The sequence below is a fragment of the Indicator indicator genome, chromosome 4, assembly GCF_027791375.1.
Source record: "Indicator indicator isolate 239-I01 chromosome 4, UM_Iind_1.1, whole genome shotgun sequence".
Lineage (NCBI taxonomy): Eukaryota > Metazoa > Chordata > Aves > Piciformes > Indicatoridae > Indicator > Indicator indicator.
This window is the reverse complement of record NC_072013.1, coordinates 39,775,976-39,791,594: the sequence shown is the minus strand read 5'-3', so window position 1 is coordinate 39,791,594 and position 15,619 is coordinate 39,775,976. Positions and strand designations below refer to the sequence as shown.

The following is a 15,619-nucleotide window of genomic DNA, read 5'->3' as shown; positions in this document are numbered from 1 at the left end:
AACACAAAACACCAGAAAACAAACAAACAAACCAAACCCTTGCAAAAACCCTGAACTCCCCCCAAACCCCCAGAATGTTAGGGGTTGGAAGATCATTGAGTCCAATCCCCTGCCAGAGCAGGATCACCTAGGGCAGGGCACACAGGAATGCATCCAGGTGGGATTTGAAAGTCTCCAGAGAAGACTCCACAACCTCTCTGGGCAGCCTGCTCCAGGGCTCTGTCACCCTCACCATACAGAAGTGTCTCCTTGTGTTGAGGTGGAACCTCCTGTGCTCTAGCTTGTACCCAATTGCTGGTCTACCACTGGACACCACTGAAAAGAGCCTGGCACCTTCATCTTGACCCCCAGCCCTCACATATTTATAGATCTTGATCAGATCCCCTCTCAGCCTTCTCTTCTCCAGACTAAACAGTCCCAGGTCTCTCAATCTCTCTTCATAGCAGAGATGTTCAAGCCCCCTCATCATCCTTGTAGCTCTTCACTGGACTCTCTCCAGCAGGTTCCTGTCTCTCTTTAATAGGGGATCCCAAAATGAGACATAACATTCCAGGTGTGGTATCATCAGGGCAGAGCAAAGGGGCAAGAGAACCTTCCTAGACCTTCTGGACACCTTTCTTGATGCACCCCAGGCTGCCCTTGGCCCTGTTGGCCACAAGCCACATTGCTGTCCCATGCAGAACTTGCTGTCCACTAGGACTCCAAGGTCCTTCTCCATGGAGCTGCTTTCCAGCAGGACAACCCCTAGTCTGTACTGGTGCCTGCTATTTTCTGATTGTGGGAAAGAACAAGGATCAAAGATGTTGAGGCCTGACCTAAAAATGATACTCAGTGCTAATGAACTAATGTCTTATTAAGAGTCCAGATCAGGGAGATCTCATAGTTAGTCCCTGGTCTTGTATCAGCTGCTTCCAAGTGCATTATCTGGTGGCAGGTAAGAAAATGAAGCCAGAGTGTTAAGTCCACCTCTTAGATGCCCCAAGGTAAACTCACTGCCATGCAGTTGACTTTTGTGGAGGTATGTCAGATATACAGTGTAAGAGGAAGACAACTAAAGGTCATCTAGTCCAACCCCCTGCGAGCTCCAGTGCTCACAGCCTGGAAGAGAAGCCATGAGAATGTACAGATGTGAAATTCAGGCAAGGCAAAGGCCTGATAGTCTTTCTTGAAGGTTTCATTTTATAGCTTTTATCTGAAAATCAGATTTCTCTGCAGCACCCTGCAGCCTGGGGCAGTGTCCAAAGGGCTTTCTCTCCTGCACTGATCTTACAGAATGTTATGAGCAAAGGAGCAGCTGTGATGAAATCAATAGCAGCTTCACCTGTGCATCTCAGCCTGTTTTAATAAAAGCAGTGCTAAAACTCCTGTTGATTTGCTGGAGAAGACTGCAGCCCTAGGGAATACTGGCAGCTCTTTAATAAGAGCTGTCTACCAGCTGCAAAGCATGAGGATACTGAGGATACTGCCTCAGAAACCTGGATGGCAAATCGCAGAAACATTCAGGTTGGAAAAGCCCCTCAGGATCACCAAGGCAAACCCACAACCCTACTCTACAAGGCTCACCCCTAAACCATAGCCCCAAGCACCACATCCAAACCACCTTGAAACACATCCAGGCTTGGGGACTCAAGCACCTCCCTGGGCAGCACATTCCAATCCCTGACCACTCTTGCTATGAAAAAAGGTTTCCAGTCTAAACCTACCCAGTTGTAGCTTGAGGCCATCCCCTCTTGTTCTATCACTAATTACCTGTGAGAAGAGACCAGCAGCAGCCTCTCCACAACCTCCTTTCAGGTAGTTGCAGAGAGCAATGAGGTCTCTCCTCAGCCTCCTCTTTTCCAAACTACCCATCCCCAGCTCCTTCAGTTGCTCTTCATCAGATTTATTCTCCAGGTCCTTCCCAGCTTCCTTGCCCTCCCCTGCCCTGGCTCCAGCACCTCCACATCTCTCTTGTACTGAGGTGCCCAAAACTGGACACAACACTCCAGGTGTGGCCTCACCAGAGCTGAGAACAAGGGGACAATCCCCTCCCTGCTCCTGCTGGAAATCCTAAAGTCTTGCCATCATCTCCATTATTCATGTTGGTAAAGTCCTGAATACCCCTCTGAATAATTTGTCCCTGAAGCAAGAAAGAGGATTAACATATGCCCCCAAATGAGGTCTTCCTGAGTTGGCCTGCAGTGTGTAAATTCAGCACAGAACTGAAAGGAATCAAGTCTTTTAACTAGCACTGGAACTCCTGTTTTGGTCTCACCTCAATCAGTTTATTGTAACCAGGCCTAAATATGTCACACATAAGAACTGCTGTGATCAGAGCAACTGACATCTCCCAAGAGCCACCTGCTGTCCCCAGAACATATCTAAAAATAAGGGAGAGAGAAAAGCACAGTATTTAGAAAGGAAGCCTTTATTGTTGATAAAAGCTGCCATATCATGAGGCATCATTAACAAGCTAAGGATGACTTTGCTTAAATCAAGTTTTGCTTAATGAAAGTATCCAACACAGTTATGCTCATTTCTTTCCTTTGTTCTCTCCTGGATGGAATGTGGTTTGGTTTGGGGTTGTTTTTTTTTTTTGCTTACCAACTCATCTCTTTGAAACTTCTAGCTTAGCCAGCAGGCTATATGAATAACTTCCTTGCCTGGTAAATCTACCACAGGCACTAAAATCAGAGCCGGAGTCTTCTTGCCCAAATATTTGTCAAGGTGTTCTTGCAGTCCTAAAAGAGAAACAAAACAATTAATTAATCCTCTTTGTCTCATTTTCTATTGCATCCTGTTGCTGGAAGATTATTTCCAATTGCATTTTGTGAAAAATTATCACAGAATCACAGAATGATAGGGGTTGGAAGGGACCTTGAAAGGTCATCTAGTCCAACCCCCCTGCCAGAGCAGGATCACCTACAGCAGAGCAGGATCTCCTAGAGCAGATCACACAGGAACACATCCAGATAGGTTTTGAATAACTCCAGAGAGAGAGACTCCACAACCCCCCTGGGCAGCCTGTTTCAGGGCTCTGTAACCCTCACAGTGAAAAACTTTTTCCTCCTGTTTCCATGGAACTTTCTATGCCTCAACTTTCACCCACTGCCCCTTGTGCTGTCACTGGGCATCACCCAGCAGAGCCTGGCTGCATCCTCTTGGCACTCACCCTGCACATCTTTATCAACAGCAATGAGGTCACCTCTCAGGCTCCTCTTCTCCTGTTGTGAGGTAGGAAATAGCAGAAGGAAGCGAAATGCAGCTCTAAGCTTTCACTGTATCCATGAGGCAGAATCATCTCCCACCCCCTCTGTCACTAATTTCAGATGAACTTTACACATTGCCTAAGGCCATAATTCAGCAAACCAGCTGAAAGCAGGTTTCTTAACCTTCAGTGAGTGAGTGGTCTGTTGGTTACAAATATAGCAAGCTGGAACTCAGTGCAGGCAGTAAAAATAACTAAAGGCCAGGCTGAAATCCAGTCCTTTGTCAGTTTTGATATTTGGATGCTCAGCATGTATTTGTGTAAAGGAAATTCTGCTCTCAAGCCCCACCCTGGAGCATCAATCTACCAGAAGTTAAAGTGGGCCATTTTAAATCCCATTCCAATCATGAGTTCCATTTGAAATCAATGGAAGTATGTTGCATTAAAGATGCAACAGAGGAAGTCCAAGGATGGCAACATATGTGATTGCAAGCCTAGAATTGGAGAGATCTTTAAACTGCTAAAACATAATGAAGCAAGCTATAAAAAAGCTCTGAAGGGACTGGTATGTGTGGCACAGATTTGTAAATTTAAAGTCCATTATGGGAACAGAATTAATAATGGAGAAGATCTAATTAGGAGAATATGGAAGAAAACTAAAGAATGGAAAACTGAACCTCAGCAAGAAGACATTTCTGGCCATGGGGCAGCCTTGGTAGACATCCCAGAGATATAGCTACAAAGAATCCTTAAAGAAGAGCACTGCAACCCCTCCAAATATCCCTGTACCAGACAGTTTTCTAATGGCAAGGTATGGCCTGCATGGATTTGGGGTTTCACTAAGTTATTTCTGTCTGCAGCTTGTGTGATTATGGCAATTCTTTCTAGCACTGAGCAATCTTGGCTCCAGAGAGTGTAAAGAGGGCAGAGCCTGAAGAGTGTCAGAGCAGGTTTTTTGGTGTCACTGCCTGTGAAGCTGTCAGCAGGCAACGCAGTCAAAGCCTTGCCTCATCCAGGATAAAACAGGAAATTTGCAGGTTCATTCACTGAAGCCAAAACTCCTGTGACATGGCAGCAGTGGCACATATTAATGTAGTAGTGGTAATGCTACCTAAGAAACTTTGCCAAGACAGTGGCAGGAGTGGTGAAAACAGACAAGGGTGAGGCAAAGAGCAACAGTCACTTCACAGGTCAAAGGACTTCTTCATGTTGGTGTAAAAAAGAGATTCAGTCTATGTATTGCAGGTGTTCAGCAGTGACCTGGTAATTAAGCATCAGCTAACTTTTTCATCCTGTTAAGATGGATCCCTGCTGCTCCCAGCTGAGAAGCAGAAGTTTGCTGTGCATTTTCTCTCCACACCACTCTGCATTTTTCTGTTGACCTGAGTACATCTAATCATAATCAAAACTGAAAATGAACAAAAAGAATTCAAAGTCATTCCCTCTCTCACCAAAAATTCTGGCATTACAAACTACTTTACCATTTCTCTGTAAGGACAGGACAGTGAGATCAACAGTCTCATGCTGACTTCCATAAAATATGGCACAATCTAACACCATGAACTGCTGTTCTTAGAGGTGCTTTTCACACTAAGCAGATAAAAAAGATGTCCTGGGAGCCCCTAGAAGGCCATTCCAAATGACCAGGAAGGCAGTTTTTACATCTGTGCTATCACTGGCTTCATCAGAAGTTAGGCAGGATGAGGTAAGAGTACAGAATCCTCTTATGTTTCCAAAATCAGGTCTCCCTAATTGCTGCCATAGCTTTGCTTTCCTAGGCTGTGTCCAAAGCAGAGTGGCCAGCAGATGGACAGAGGGGATTCTGCCACTCTGCTCTGCTAAGACCTCACCTGGAGTACTGTGTCCAGCTCTGGAGCCCTCCACACAGGAAGCACATGGACCTGATGGAGCACATCCAGAGGAGGGCCACAAAAATGATCAGGAGGCTGGAACACCTCTGCTGTGAGGACAGGCTGAGGGAGCTGGGGGTGTTCAGCAAACAGAAGGCTCTGGGGAGACCTAACAGCAGCCTGCCAGTACCTGAAGGGGGCTACAAGAAGGCTGCAGACAGACTGTTTACAAAGGTCTGCAGTGACAGGATGAGGGACAATGGTTTGAAATGAGAGATTTAGCCTGGATGTTAGGAACAAGTTCTTTACCAGGAGAGTGGTGGAACACTGGTACTGATTGCCCAGGGAGGTAGTTGAAGCCCCATCCCTGGAGATATTCAAGGTTAGGCTTGACAGGGCTCTGAGCAACCTGATCTAGTGCAGGATGTCCCTGCTGACTGCAGGGGGGTTGGAGTGGATGACATTTGGAGGTCCCTTGCAACCCAAACCATTCTGTGATTCTATGATATTTGCAGGAGAGGAGTACTCTAGTAGCTGATAGTGAAGAGGAAAATGGTAACGAAAAGGCAGCTCACATTTAGCCCCGTACATAAAAAATAGATATAAAAAATCACCTTCATATTACAACTACTACCTTTCCTTCACTTCTTAACCAAAAAGATAGTTACATTGCTTGGAGCAGGTTCTTAAATCCCTGAGCTAATAAAGCTCCGTTGCTTCAGCTGCAGAGCTCTGACATGCAGCATGTCCTTTGAAAAGAGGCATCACTGGGGATCAGGTTCCTAACAGTTGACTAAGAGTTCCAGTCCCAAAAGATGTGCCCCTGGTGTGCAGAACACTTAACCCTTCGACCAGCACCAACATGACTATTCACAAATTATTGATGTCCCTAAATCCCTGGCAGCTTGCAGACAGTGCTTGTCTCCCTTGAAGCCAAAGCATATGGTCACTAATGAGATGGATTAAAAAACACATATAGACATTGAGGGCTTTGGCACATGAAGGGGAAGCCACAGAAACAGTAGAAGGTGATTGAACTGGACTGGACACAGTTCAAGACATGATTAGCCTCTTGTTATGGATCATTTCCATTGATCTATATACAGTTTCACAGCACAGTTTAATTAAAGCTGTCTGGAACAAGCCTTAAATGATCAGGCAGTGAAATGAAAAGGTGAAACAGGAGGAACAGGAGACCCCTCCTCCCATCCTGAAACATCCAGCTGGCTGTCTCTGTGGTGTACAACCAGAGCAAGGAAGGAAAATGTGCTTTTAACAACTCATCAGTTTCCAGTCTTCAGGGTTTCCCCCTACGTTTTCACTTGATATAAAATGACGTAGTGGAATATAAGATCTTAACCCACAACCTGGACAAACTGCTTGCTTCATTTTAATCAATTCCTCCCTGCCCAGAAGAAAATCAAGCCCAGTAAACAGAAATATACTGCTGGGTGATGAAAGGCTTTGCAAAAGGTGATTTTTGGGTTTGTTGCAGCTAGGAAGGTTATAAATGTGGATATTTTGCATAGCCCAGTACCTGGCTTTTCATGTGGCACCTTAAGGTTTTCTTTCCTCTTCTTTTTCACGCTGCTCCTCTTGGTTGGTTACCTGCTGTGGGTTTTCAAAATAGCTCTGCCCACAGCAAGCATAGATACAACATATTCTAGATCATTGCATTTCCATTTTGAAAACCATATCATAGATGTTCAAAAATACTAAGAGCCTACCAGGACCATGGAAAAGGAGGTAATTGCTACACAATGCCTTTATAAATTTATTCCAAAATGATGAGGCAATCCCAAGCACAAATCCAGACTGGGCAGGGACTGGCTGGAGAGCAGCCCTGAGGAGAGGGACTTGGGGGTGCTGGTGGATGAGAAGCTCAGCAGGAGCCAGCAGTGAGCACTTGCAGCCCAGAAAGCCAACCAGAGCCTGGGCTGCATCAGGAGAAGTGTGGCCAGCAGGTCAAGGGAGGTGATTCTCCCCCTCTGCTCAGCTCTGCTGAGACCACACCTGGAGTACTGCATCCAGTTCTGGAGCCTCTGTTACAAGAGGGATATGGACATGCTGGAAGGTGTCCAGAGAAGGGCCACCAGGATGAGCAGAGGGCTGGAGCTCCTCTCCTATGAGGACAGACTGAAAGAGTTGGGGCTGTTCAGTCTGGAGAAGAGAAGGCTCTGAGGTGATCTTCTTGTGGCCTTCCAGTATCTGAAGGGGGCTACAAGAAAGCTGGGGAGGGACTTTTTAGGGTGTCAAGTAGTGATAGGACTGGGGGGAATGGAAGAAAGCTGGAAGTGGGGAGATTCAGGCTGGACATGAGGAAGAAGTTCTTCCCCATGAGAGTGGTGAGAGCCTGGAACAGGTTGCTCAGGGAGGTGGTTGAGGCCCCATCCCTGGAGGTGTTTGCAGCCAGGCTGGATGAGGCTCTGGCCAGCCTGCTGTAGTGTGAGGTGTCCCTGCCCATGGCAGGGGGGTTGGAACTGGATGATCCTTGTGGTCCCTTCCAACCCTGACTGATTCTATGATTCTATGATAAAATGTGAAGTCAGTCTTGATTTTTTTTTTTTCAACTGGGAAGTGGTTACATGCAAATAAAAGAAGAAATAAAAAAATAACTAAATGTAGTAGGATAGATATGGAATTGTTTTTGGAACAATTTGTCTTGGTTATTACACTAATTTCCCTTGGCCTACTTATGTATAACATCAGGATAATGATGATTTGCATACTCTTAATGATGATCAGGGTGTAATTGAGTTTTGTTAGGGACTGGTAACAAGTGGAGCTCTGTGGCACTCTTTTGGCAGACCAGATTAGGCACAGCTCTAGAGGTGATCTAAGCTTCTTCATCCAATACAATTCCCTTCACAGAATCACAGAATCATTCAGGTTGGAAAAGCCCCTCAGGATCACCAAGGCCAACCCAGAGCCCTACTCTACAAAGTTCACCCCTAAACCAGAGCCCCAAGCACCACATCCAAACCACCTTGAAACACAGCCAGGCTTGGGGACTCCACCACCTCCCTGGGCAGCACATTCCAATGCCTGACCACTCTTCTTGGAAAAAAGCGTTCTTAATGTCCAGTCTAAACCTCCCCAGTCACAGGTTAAGGCCATTCCCTCTTGTTCTGTCACTAATGACCTGTGAGAAGAGACCAGCAGCAGCCTCTCCACAACCTCCTTTCAGGTAGTTGCAGAGAGCAATGAGGTCTCCCCTCAGCCTCCTCTTTTCCAAACTAACCATCCCCAGCTCCTTCAGTTGCTCTTCATCAGATTTATTCTCCAGGCCCTTCAGAGCTTCCTTGCCCTCCTCTGCACTGCCTCCAGCACCTCCACATCTCTCTTGTCTTGAGGTGCCCAAAACTGGACGCAATACTCAAGGTGGCTCTCAGAATCAGTGAGGAGAATTTGTGAGGGTGCAAGGTAGCAGCCACGGACTTTATATTTATGGGAGATACCAGAAAGACAAGTGACTGCCTTATCTTAATCTAAACAAGTGAGTCATTGAGGATGCCTGAGCTCTGCACCACCAGCAGCAAGGGGAGAGGGACAGGCGGCCTCAAAAATTACAGAATCACAGAATTGTCAGGGTTGGAAGGGACAGGATCACACAGGATCACAGGATGTTAGGGTTTGGAAGGGACCTCTGGAGATCATCGAGTCCAACCCCCCTGCCAGAGCAGGACCAGAGAATCTAAGCAGGACCATAGATATACTAAGGCAGTAACAATTACTCATCAGGACATCAAGGACAGTTCCAACCCCTTTCCATGGGCAAGGACACCTCACACTAAAACGACCATCTCTGAGGAAATCCACAAGTTACCTCTTCCCTCCTAGCCTCACCAGTATCTCTGCTGTTTCTCTGCTTCCATGGGAGGGTGTGGGAAGGACAGAGGGCTCTCTCCTACCAGGGAGGGCATGAACATTTACAGGAACCTCACTTGTCTGGAGCTGAGTCACTTGTCTGAGTAACTGGGGAAGCTTTTTTAGACTGCAGCTAATGTAATTTTTTTAGCATCTGAAAGAAAAGGAGTAGACGAAAGAGTTATTTTTAGTGCTGGTTTGATTGTGGGCCTGTCAGCCTCAGCAATGCATCTCTTTTATCAAGCTGCCACCATACCTTGTTTTGTTTTCAGAGCCAAGTTTGATTAAAGACCAATTTCAGAAGAGTTCCTCGCTGTGGGTGTTAATTAGAGCTTTCTGGACTCGGTGGGGTTTAGCTTCTGATCCATTTCACTGGCTACACCCTGTAATTCAACTTGCAGCAAGATGGGAATGAACCAGCCCCTTTCCCTTCTTTTGAAGGCTTCTCTTTAACTCAGTTAGGAAAGAACCCCTCTCCTTTTCTTCCCTAATGTAGAATAATCATTTCTAGCCTTTCCCTAAGCAACACAAGTTCTGTGAGGAGAGGCTGAGGGAGCTGGGGGTGTTTAGCCTGGAGAAGAGGAGGCTCAGGGGAGACCTCATTGCTGTCTACAACTACCTGAAGGGAGGTTGTAGCCAGGTGGGGGTTGGTCTCTTCTCCCAGGCAATCAGCAGCAGAAGGAGGGGACACAGTCTCAAGTTGTGCCAGGGGAGGTATAGGCTGGACAGTAAGAGGAAGTTCTTCCCAGAGAGAGAGATTTGCCATTGGAATGTGCTGCCCAGGGAGGTGGTGGAGTTGCCATCCCTGGAGATGTTCAAGAGGAGCCTGGATGAGGCACTCAGTGCCATGGTCTGGTGGATTGGATAGGGCTGGGTGATAGGTTGGACTGGATGATCTTGGAGGTCTCTTCCAACCTGGCTGATTCTCTGATTCTACGAACATTAAAATGAGTATTTCCCTTCTAGAAAAGACTCTGCAAACTAAGGAACTCAGACACAATCTTGGGAGCTTCAGGAAAATTTCAGGAAGCCTTTGCTCTTAAATAATGTTTGCAGTGGTACTCAGAGGTGCTGTGTGTCCTTAGATAAAGCAGGCAAACAGCTATTTTTCTTTCTTTGCATTTTTCTGGCAGTGGACTATGGTCATTCTGTAAGAGGAGGTCCTGGCATTCCCCTTCTCCCCTCTTATCAGCAGGCAATAAAATCTTCTTGCCTTTCTGCAAACAAAAAGACTAACTTCTATCTCAAAAATCTTGAAAGGACTTAGTAGTACTTGTGGGTAATAAGCAGCAGACTGAAGTGGGGTTTATAACATGGGACAGTTAAAAAAAAGAACTACGCCATAAAATAAAACCACCACTGGGGTACTGTGCAAAAACAAGCAGGCAAAACCCACCCCAGTTCAACACAAAGCCTGATTCAGCTACATTTGATATTTAAAACTAGGCCTGACAAAACATGAACCACATACTAAAGAATAAACCTGTGAAGAAGATGACCTAAAATGGTCCATCTCTTTTTTTTTTTTTTTTTTTTTTTTCCTAGCAGACAACCTGCACAGGAAAACTGAGACTGAAGGAGATGAAATATTCAAGCAGAGTTCATGGACAGTATCACCTTCCAACATCCTCTCCCAGGTATGCATTTGCTCTTGAACTTTCTCCCAGATTTTGAAACCTCAGCTTCAGCTCAGTTTGAAGGGTGGTTTGGACTCTTCCTCAAGCTGTACAGTGTGACAGATGCAGCAGCACTGCTGAGGAGAGTGAATCAGGTAATCACAACAATCACATGAGGTTTTACACTGGTATTTGTAACGACAATTTCAGTCCCAAATGCTGTCTCTAAGAGAATTCTACACCACCTAACTCTTCATGGATATACAGAAGTTACCTTTCAAAGTGCACACAGTGCCAGTCAACTTACATACCACAGAATCCTAGAATGGCTCAGGTTGGAAGGGACCTTAGAGATCATCTACTGCAACCTCCCCACCATGAGCAGGGACACCTCTCAACTAGACTCAGCTGCTCAAGGCATTATCCAACCCAGCCTTGAACACCCCCAGGGAGGAGGCAGCCACAGCCTCCCTGGGCAGCCTGTGCCAGAGTCTCACCACTCTTGTACTGAAGAACTTCTTCCTCAGCTCCAGACTAAACCTACTCTCCCTCAGCTTCAAACTATTCCCCCTTGTCCTGTCTCTAGACACCCTCAGGAAAAGTCCCTCTGCAGCCTTCCTGCAGGATCCCTTCAGGTACTGGAAGGCAGCTCTAAGGTCCCCACAGATTCTTCTCTTCTCTAGGCTGAACAACTCCAGCTCCCTCATCCTGCCTTATCAGAGGTGCTCCAGCCCTTGGATCATCCTTGTAGCCCTCCTCTGGACTCACTCCAACAGCTCTGTGTCCTTCTTATGCTGGGGACACCAGAACTTGATGCAGTATTGGAGGTGGGGACTGACACAAGCAGAGTAAATGGGCAGGATCCTCTCTCTTGCCCTGCTGGCCACACTCCTCTTGGTGCAGCCCAGGATATGATTTACCTGTCATGCAATCAACAGCAAGTTGCAGAAAGAAAAATGACTCTTTTAAAGATAAACAAATGTTGCTGAGCTCCTCTGCACATTAATTATGGCTGTTTCTCGGTCGAGAGAATTAAGATTTAGCTTCCCTAATAATTCTTTCAAGCTGCTGGCTATAGCTTAGAAAACAGCAGAGCATAAAAAGTCATTGCTTTGTGTTTTCCAGTGCTCTGTTTTCAGCCATGTCCTATATACAGGGGTTGAGAACTGGCCTACCCCAGGTTATAAACCTGCACTTTTGTTTAAAATGTCATTAACCTTCTGCACTAAATAAAGAAAAGCTTAAGCCTGCCCTTCCACTACTCACAGTCAGGTCTAAATGTAATTTCAAAGAGGACAGAGGACTGAACTTTCAGACTACAATCACTCAGAGAAGAACTTGTGCTTTCTCTGAGAGCATGACAGAGTGCAAAGATCACAAGGCTGTTTTCCCTGTGTGCTGTCTTTCACCCCTGTAATGACCCAATCTCTTTATGGGGCGGATGGTTATTGAACTTGCTGTGCCAGCTGTGCTCAGAATCTCTGGGGAGGATGGGCTGTAATGACACCAAGCAGGCATGAGTTATGAATGGAGACAGATGATTACAAACACATGAAAGAGTAAGGCCCCATTTTTCAAGAGGCTTCTCAGAATGCACTTCACAGGCTGGGCATGCACTTGTGTTTGCTCCTGTAGTCATCTGAATGTGTCTGGTTGGACAGATCAAACTGCAGCATTCCCTCAGAGGCTCACACACTGTGTTTTTGTTGCATGCAAAATCAGATCAACGTGCGTGTTCTTTATTTCCCACCCCCTCCCAGATTAATTGAAAACTTGGTGTGAAAATGATCAACTGCAGCAGCACCTGTGCAGTAACCATGGAACTTGCTTTTTCCCCTTTAGGTCACATTACAGCTACTGACTCTTGGCCCCCAGTAGAAGAGCAAGAGATGGCACAGATTTGCAAGCTGTAGGACAGTTGGTTGCTGTGCCCCCCAGGTAGGGTTGGGGCCACTGGTGGGGCAGTGTGTGTGGGAAGCTCGGCTGTGCCTGCTGGTAATTCAAGAACTTTTCTCTCCAGGCCCTGTCAATCTGGCACCTTTCACAAGTGTTAAATTCACTTAAGTATATTTTTTGAAGAAGCTGTCATGAGACATACTGAAGCAAATATGTCCTTCAGTGGCTGCACATGGGCTGGGTTGTAACAATGTTTGTTAAGTGCTTTGACATCCCCAAATGATATGGTTAATACAGCTTCCACGTTTGGTCCTTTATTCAAGTCTGATAAATAATCTCCAAAACCATGAGGTTTGAGAACTACCTGATTGGACACAGTGCATCCAAAAGGCTTGACTGTGAAGAGATGTTCGCATAACTAGTGGATATCACACACATCTGCTGGGGGGAGAATTTAGTCCATAGATGACAGAAATGGTTTCTAAACGACTTTGTGGCAACCATCTTTAGACTGGGTTGAGAAGACCTTATGGTCCTTGCTTCATGTGATGTTAAGCTGTGATCATTTGAAGTAATACTTGCAGTTTCTAGGTCAGGTTCTCAACTGCTGTAAACTGTAGCTATGCTGATTTTCACGTGCCAAGGAGCTGGCACAGTAGATTATCTATTATCTATTTATCTATCTATCTATCTATCTATCTATCTATCTATCTATCTATCTATCTATCTATCTATCTATGTATCTATCTATCCATCCATCTGTCTGTCTGTCTATCTATCTATTCATCTATCTATCCATCTATCTATCTATCCATCTATCTATCCATCTGTCTATCTATCTCTCTCTCTCCATCCATCCATCCATCCATCCATCCATCTATCCATCCATCCATCTATCCACCTATCTATCCATCTATCTATCTATCTATCTATCTATCTATCTATCTATCTATCTATCTATCTATCTATCTATCTATCTGTCTGTCTGTCTATCTATCCATCCATCTCTCTAACTACCTATCTATCTATCCATCCATCTATCTATCCATCCATCTATCTATCTATCTATCCATCCACCTATCTATCTACCTACCTACCTACCTATCTATCCATCCATCTATCCACCTATCTATCTATCCATCTATCTATCCATCTATCTATCTATCTATCTATTAGATATAGTTTCACCTGCAAACTAATGAGGTGATTTCTAGATGCTGATCATTGTAAAGAGCTCTGGAACTTGCAATCAATCTGCTGCACTAATGTAAACAGCTTAACAAGACCAGATAAAAGTACACCAAACATGTTAAATCCATTATTAGGTCAATGAAGATCATTCATATTGATCGATTTCTGGCTTCACAGCACAGTTAAATCTAAGCTGCTTGGAAGGGGTAACAAAGAGTGGTCATGGCATTCACTGCCTTTCGTGCTGTGGTCACTGATTTAATCCTAGAATGAGTCTACAAATGACTAAAATTTCATTGCTACTGCATCTGACATCCAAAACTAGCTGGGGCACACTACAAAGAAGGGCAACCAGTGTTTAGAGGTGGAACAAAACCCAGCTTCTGTTTTCATGGGGAAATCATGCTGCCAGGGATTGCTGATGATCCACACAAAAGTTGGTGGGAGCCACACAGCTACCTCTCCCTGATCTGGGAGATTTATTTTAATTGGATTTTTATCCTGCATGGCAGTGACCCAAGGTATCAGCACCCTCCTATTCCCTACAGTCAAGATGGAAAAGGAGAAAGATGAAAGCCTTTTGTTCCTCTTCATGGCCTCCACAGATGATAAATCTCACTGCTTCCTGTGTAATGTGAGCTCATCGTTTCTTGCAGGTTTAGGATCAGGGGAGTCATTCAACTGTGTCAACAGACAGCAAAATGAAAGAAAAAGAGGCTGAAATTTGGTCACATACTGATATGAGCCACAAGTCATTTTTACTCTGACTTGAAGTTATTTACAACATAATTTATGAAAGCCTTCAGTAAGGCTGATGTGTCATTCTATCAGGCTCTGAATAAACACTGGGTAATAGACAAAGCCTACCACAAAGAGTTTACCATCAACAGAAAAACCTAGAGAGATGAAAAGGGAACATAGAACAGGTAGGAAACTGAGTCATAGAAAATTATGTGATTTGTAATGGGAAACTGTTGAAAAGCCAATAACTGACCCCAAATTCTGGCCCACCAGAGCCAGAGCACACCACAATGAGCACAGTTATGAACAAGAATACAGTGGTCAAGAATCATAGAATGGCTGAAGTTGGAAGGGCCCTTAGAGATCATCTACCCCAACCTCCCCTCCATGGGCAGGGACTCCTCTCAGCTAGACTTGGCTGCTCAAGGCTTCATACAGGATGGACTTGAACACCTCCAAGGAGGAGGCAGCCACAACCTCCCTGGGCAGCCTATTCCAGAGTCTCACCACCCTTGTACTGAAGAACTTCTTCCTCAGATTCAGTTTAAACCTACTCTCCCTCAGCTTCAAACCATTCCTGATGAAACGTTGCTCTCTAGACTCTGGAAGCTAAAATCAGAATCCTGGAAGCCCACTGGTGCACTACTTCTGCTGTGAAACAACTTCAGTGCTCAGAGGCCTCTGGGAGAATGGCTTGGAGGATGCTCTTCCACCATCAACAGCTGGGATGCTTTACAGGGTATTTGGGAGTCACCTGTGGGATTTATGTCAAAACAGTGCAACCCACCTGTCAAATGGCAACACCATTGACTGTCCTAGATTGCTTAATAAGCAGGAGTAGGTATTTTTAGAGCACAGTGGACTGCAAAAGGCTGCAATAAAGTTAAATTCTGACACATATATATATATAATTATATATACAGAACTAATTTTTAAATAGACTGTTTCAAAACACATAGTCCTAAACAGCTGTTTTACAAAAACATACCCTCCAACTTTTGGAGAAGGCCTTCAGGCATTCTACAGACTGCACTTCTTGTACTTCTTGTGATTTATAGCCACATGGGTGACAGGTAAAGGACACAGTCCTGCCCAGCAGGGAATGGAAGAGCTGCCTGGATCTTATCTGTTGCTTAGGGCTTCCAGGTTCCCCCAGGTGGGCCCAGCACCCCCAGCAGATCAGTCAGTCAGCAGCTCCAACAGTTCCTCTGCTTAAATCCTGACTCTTTTGACAGGAATTTCTACCTCTGGAGCCTTAAGCCACATCTCCA

At 45.3% G+C, this 15,619-nt stretch overlaps 1 protein-coding gene across 3 annotated transcripts in view; it reads right to left on the bottom strand.

Moving 5' to 3' along the window:
* Positions 1 to 2,604: 2,604 nt before the first annotated feature.
* DPH6 (diphthamine biosynthesis 6) overlaps positions 2,605 to 15,619 on the bottom strand; it is a 191,581-nt gene continuing 178,566 nt past the window's right edge. For all 3 annotated transcript variants that reach the window (XM_054400524.1, XM_054400525.1, XM_054400523.1), the window contains one exon: positions 2,605 to 2,720. In XM_054400524.1, the coding sequence (XP_054256499.1) occupies positions 2,605 to 2,720 (116 nt within the window). The remainder of the gene's footprint in view (positions 2,721 to 15,619) is intronic.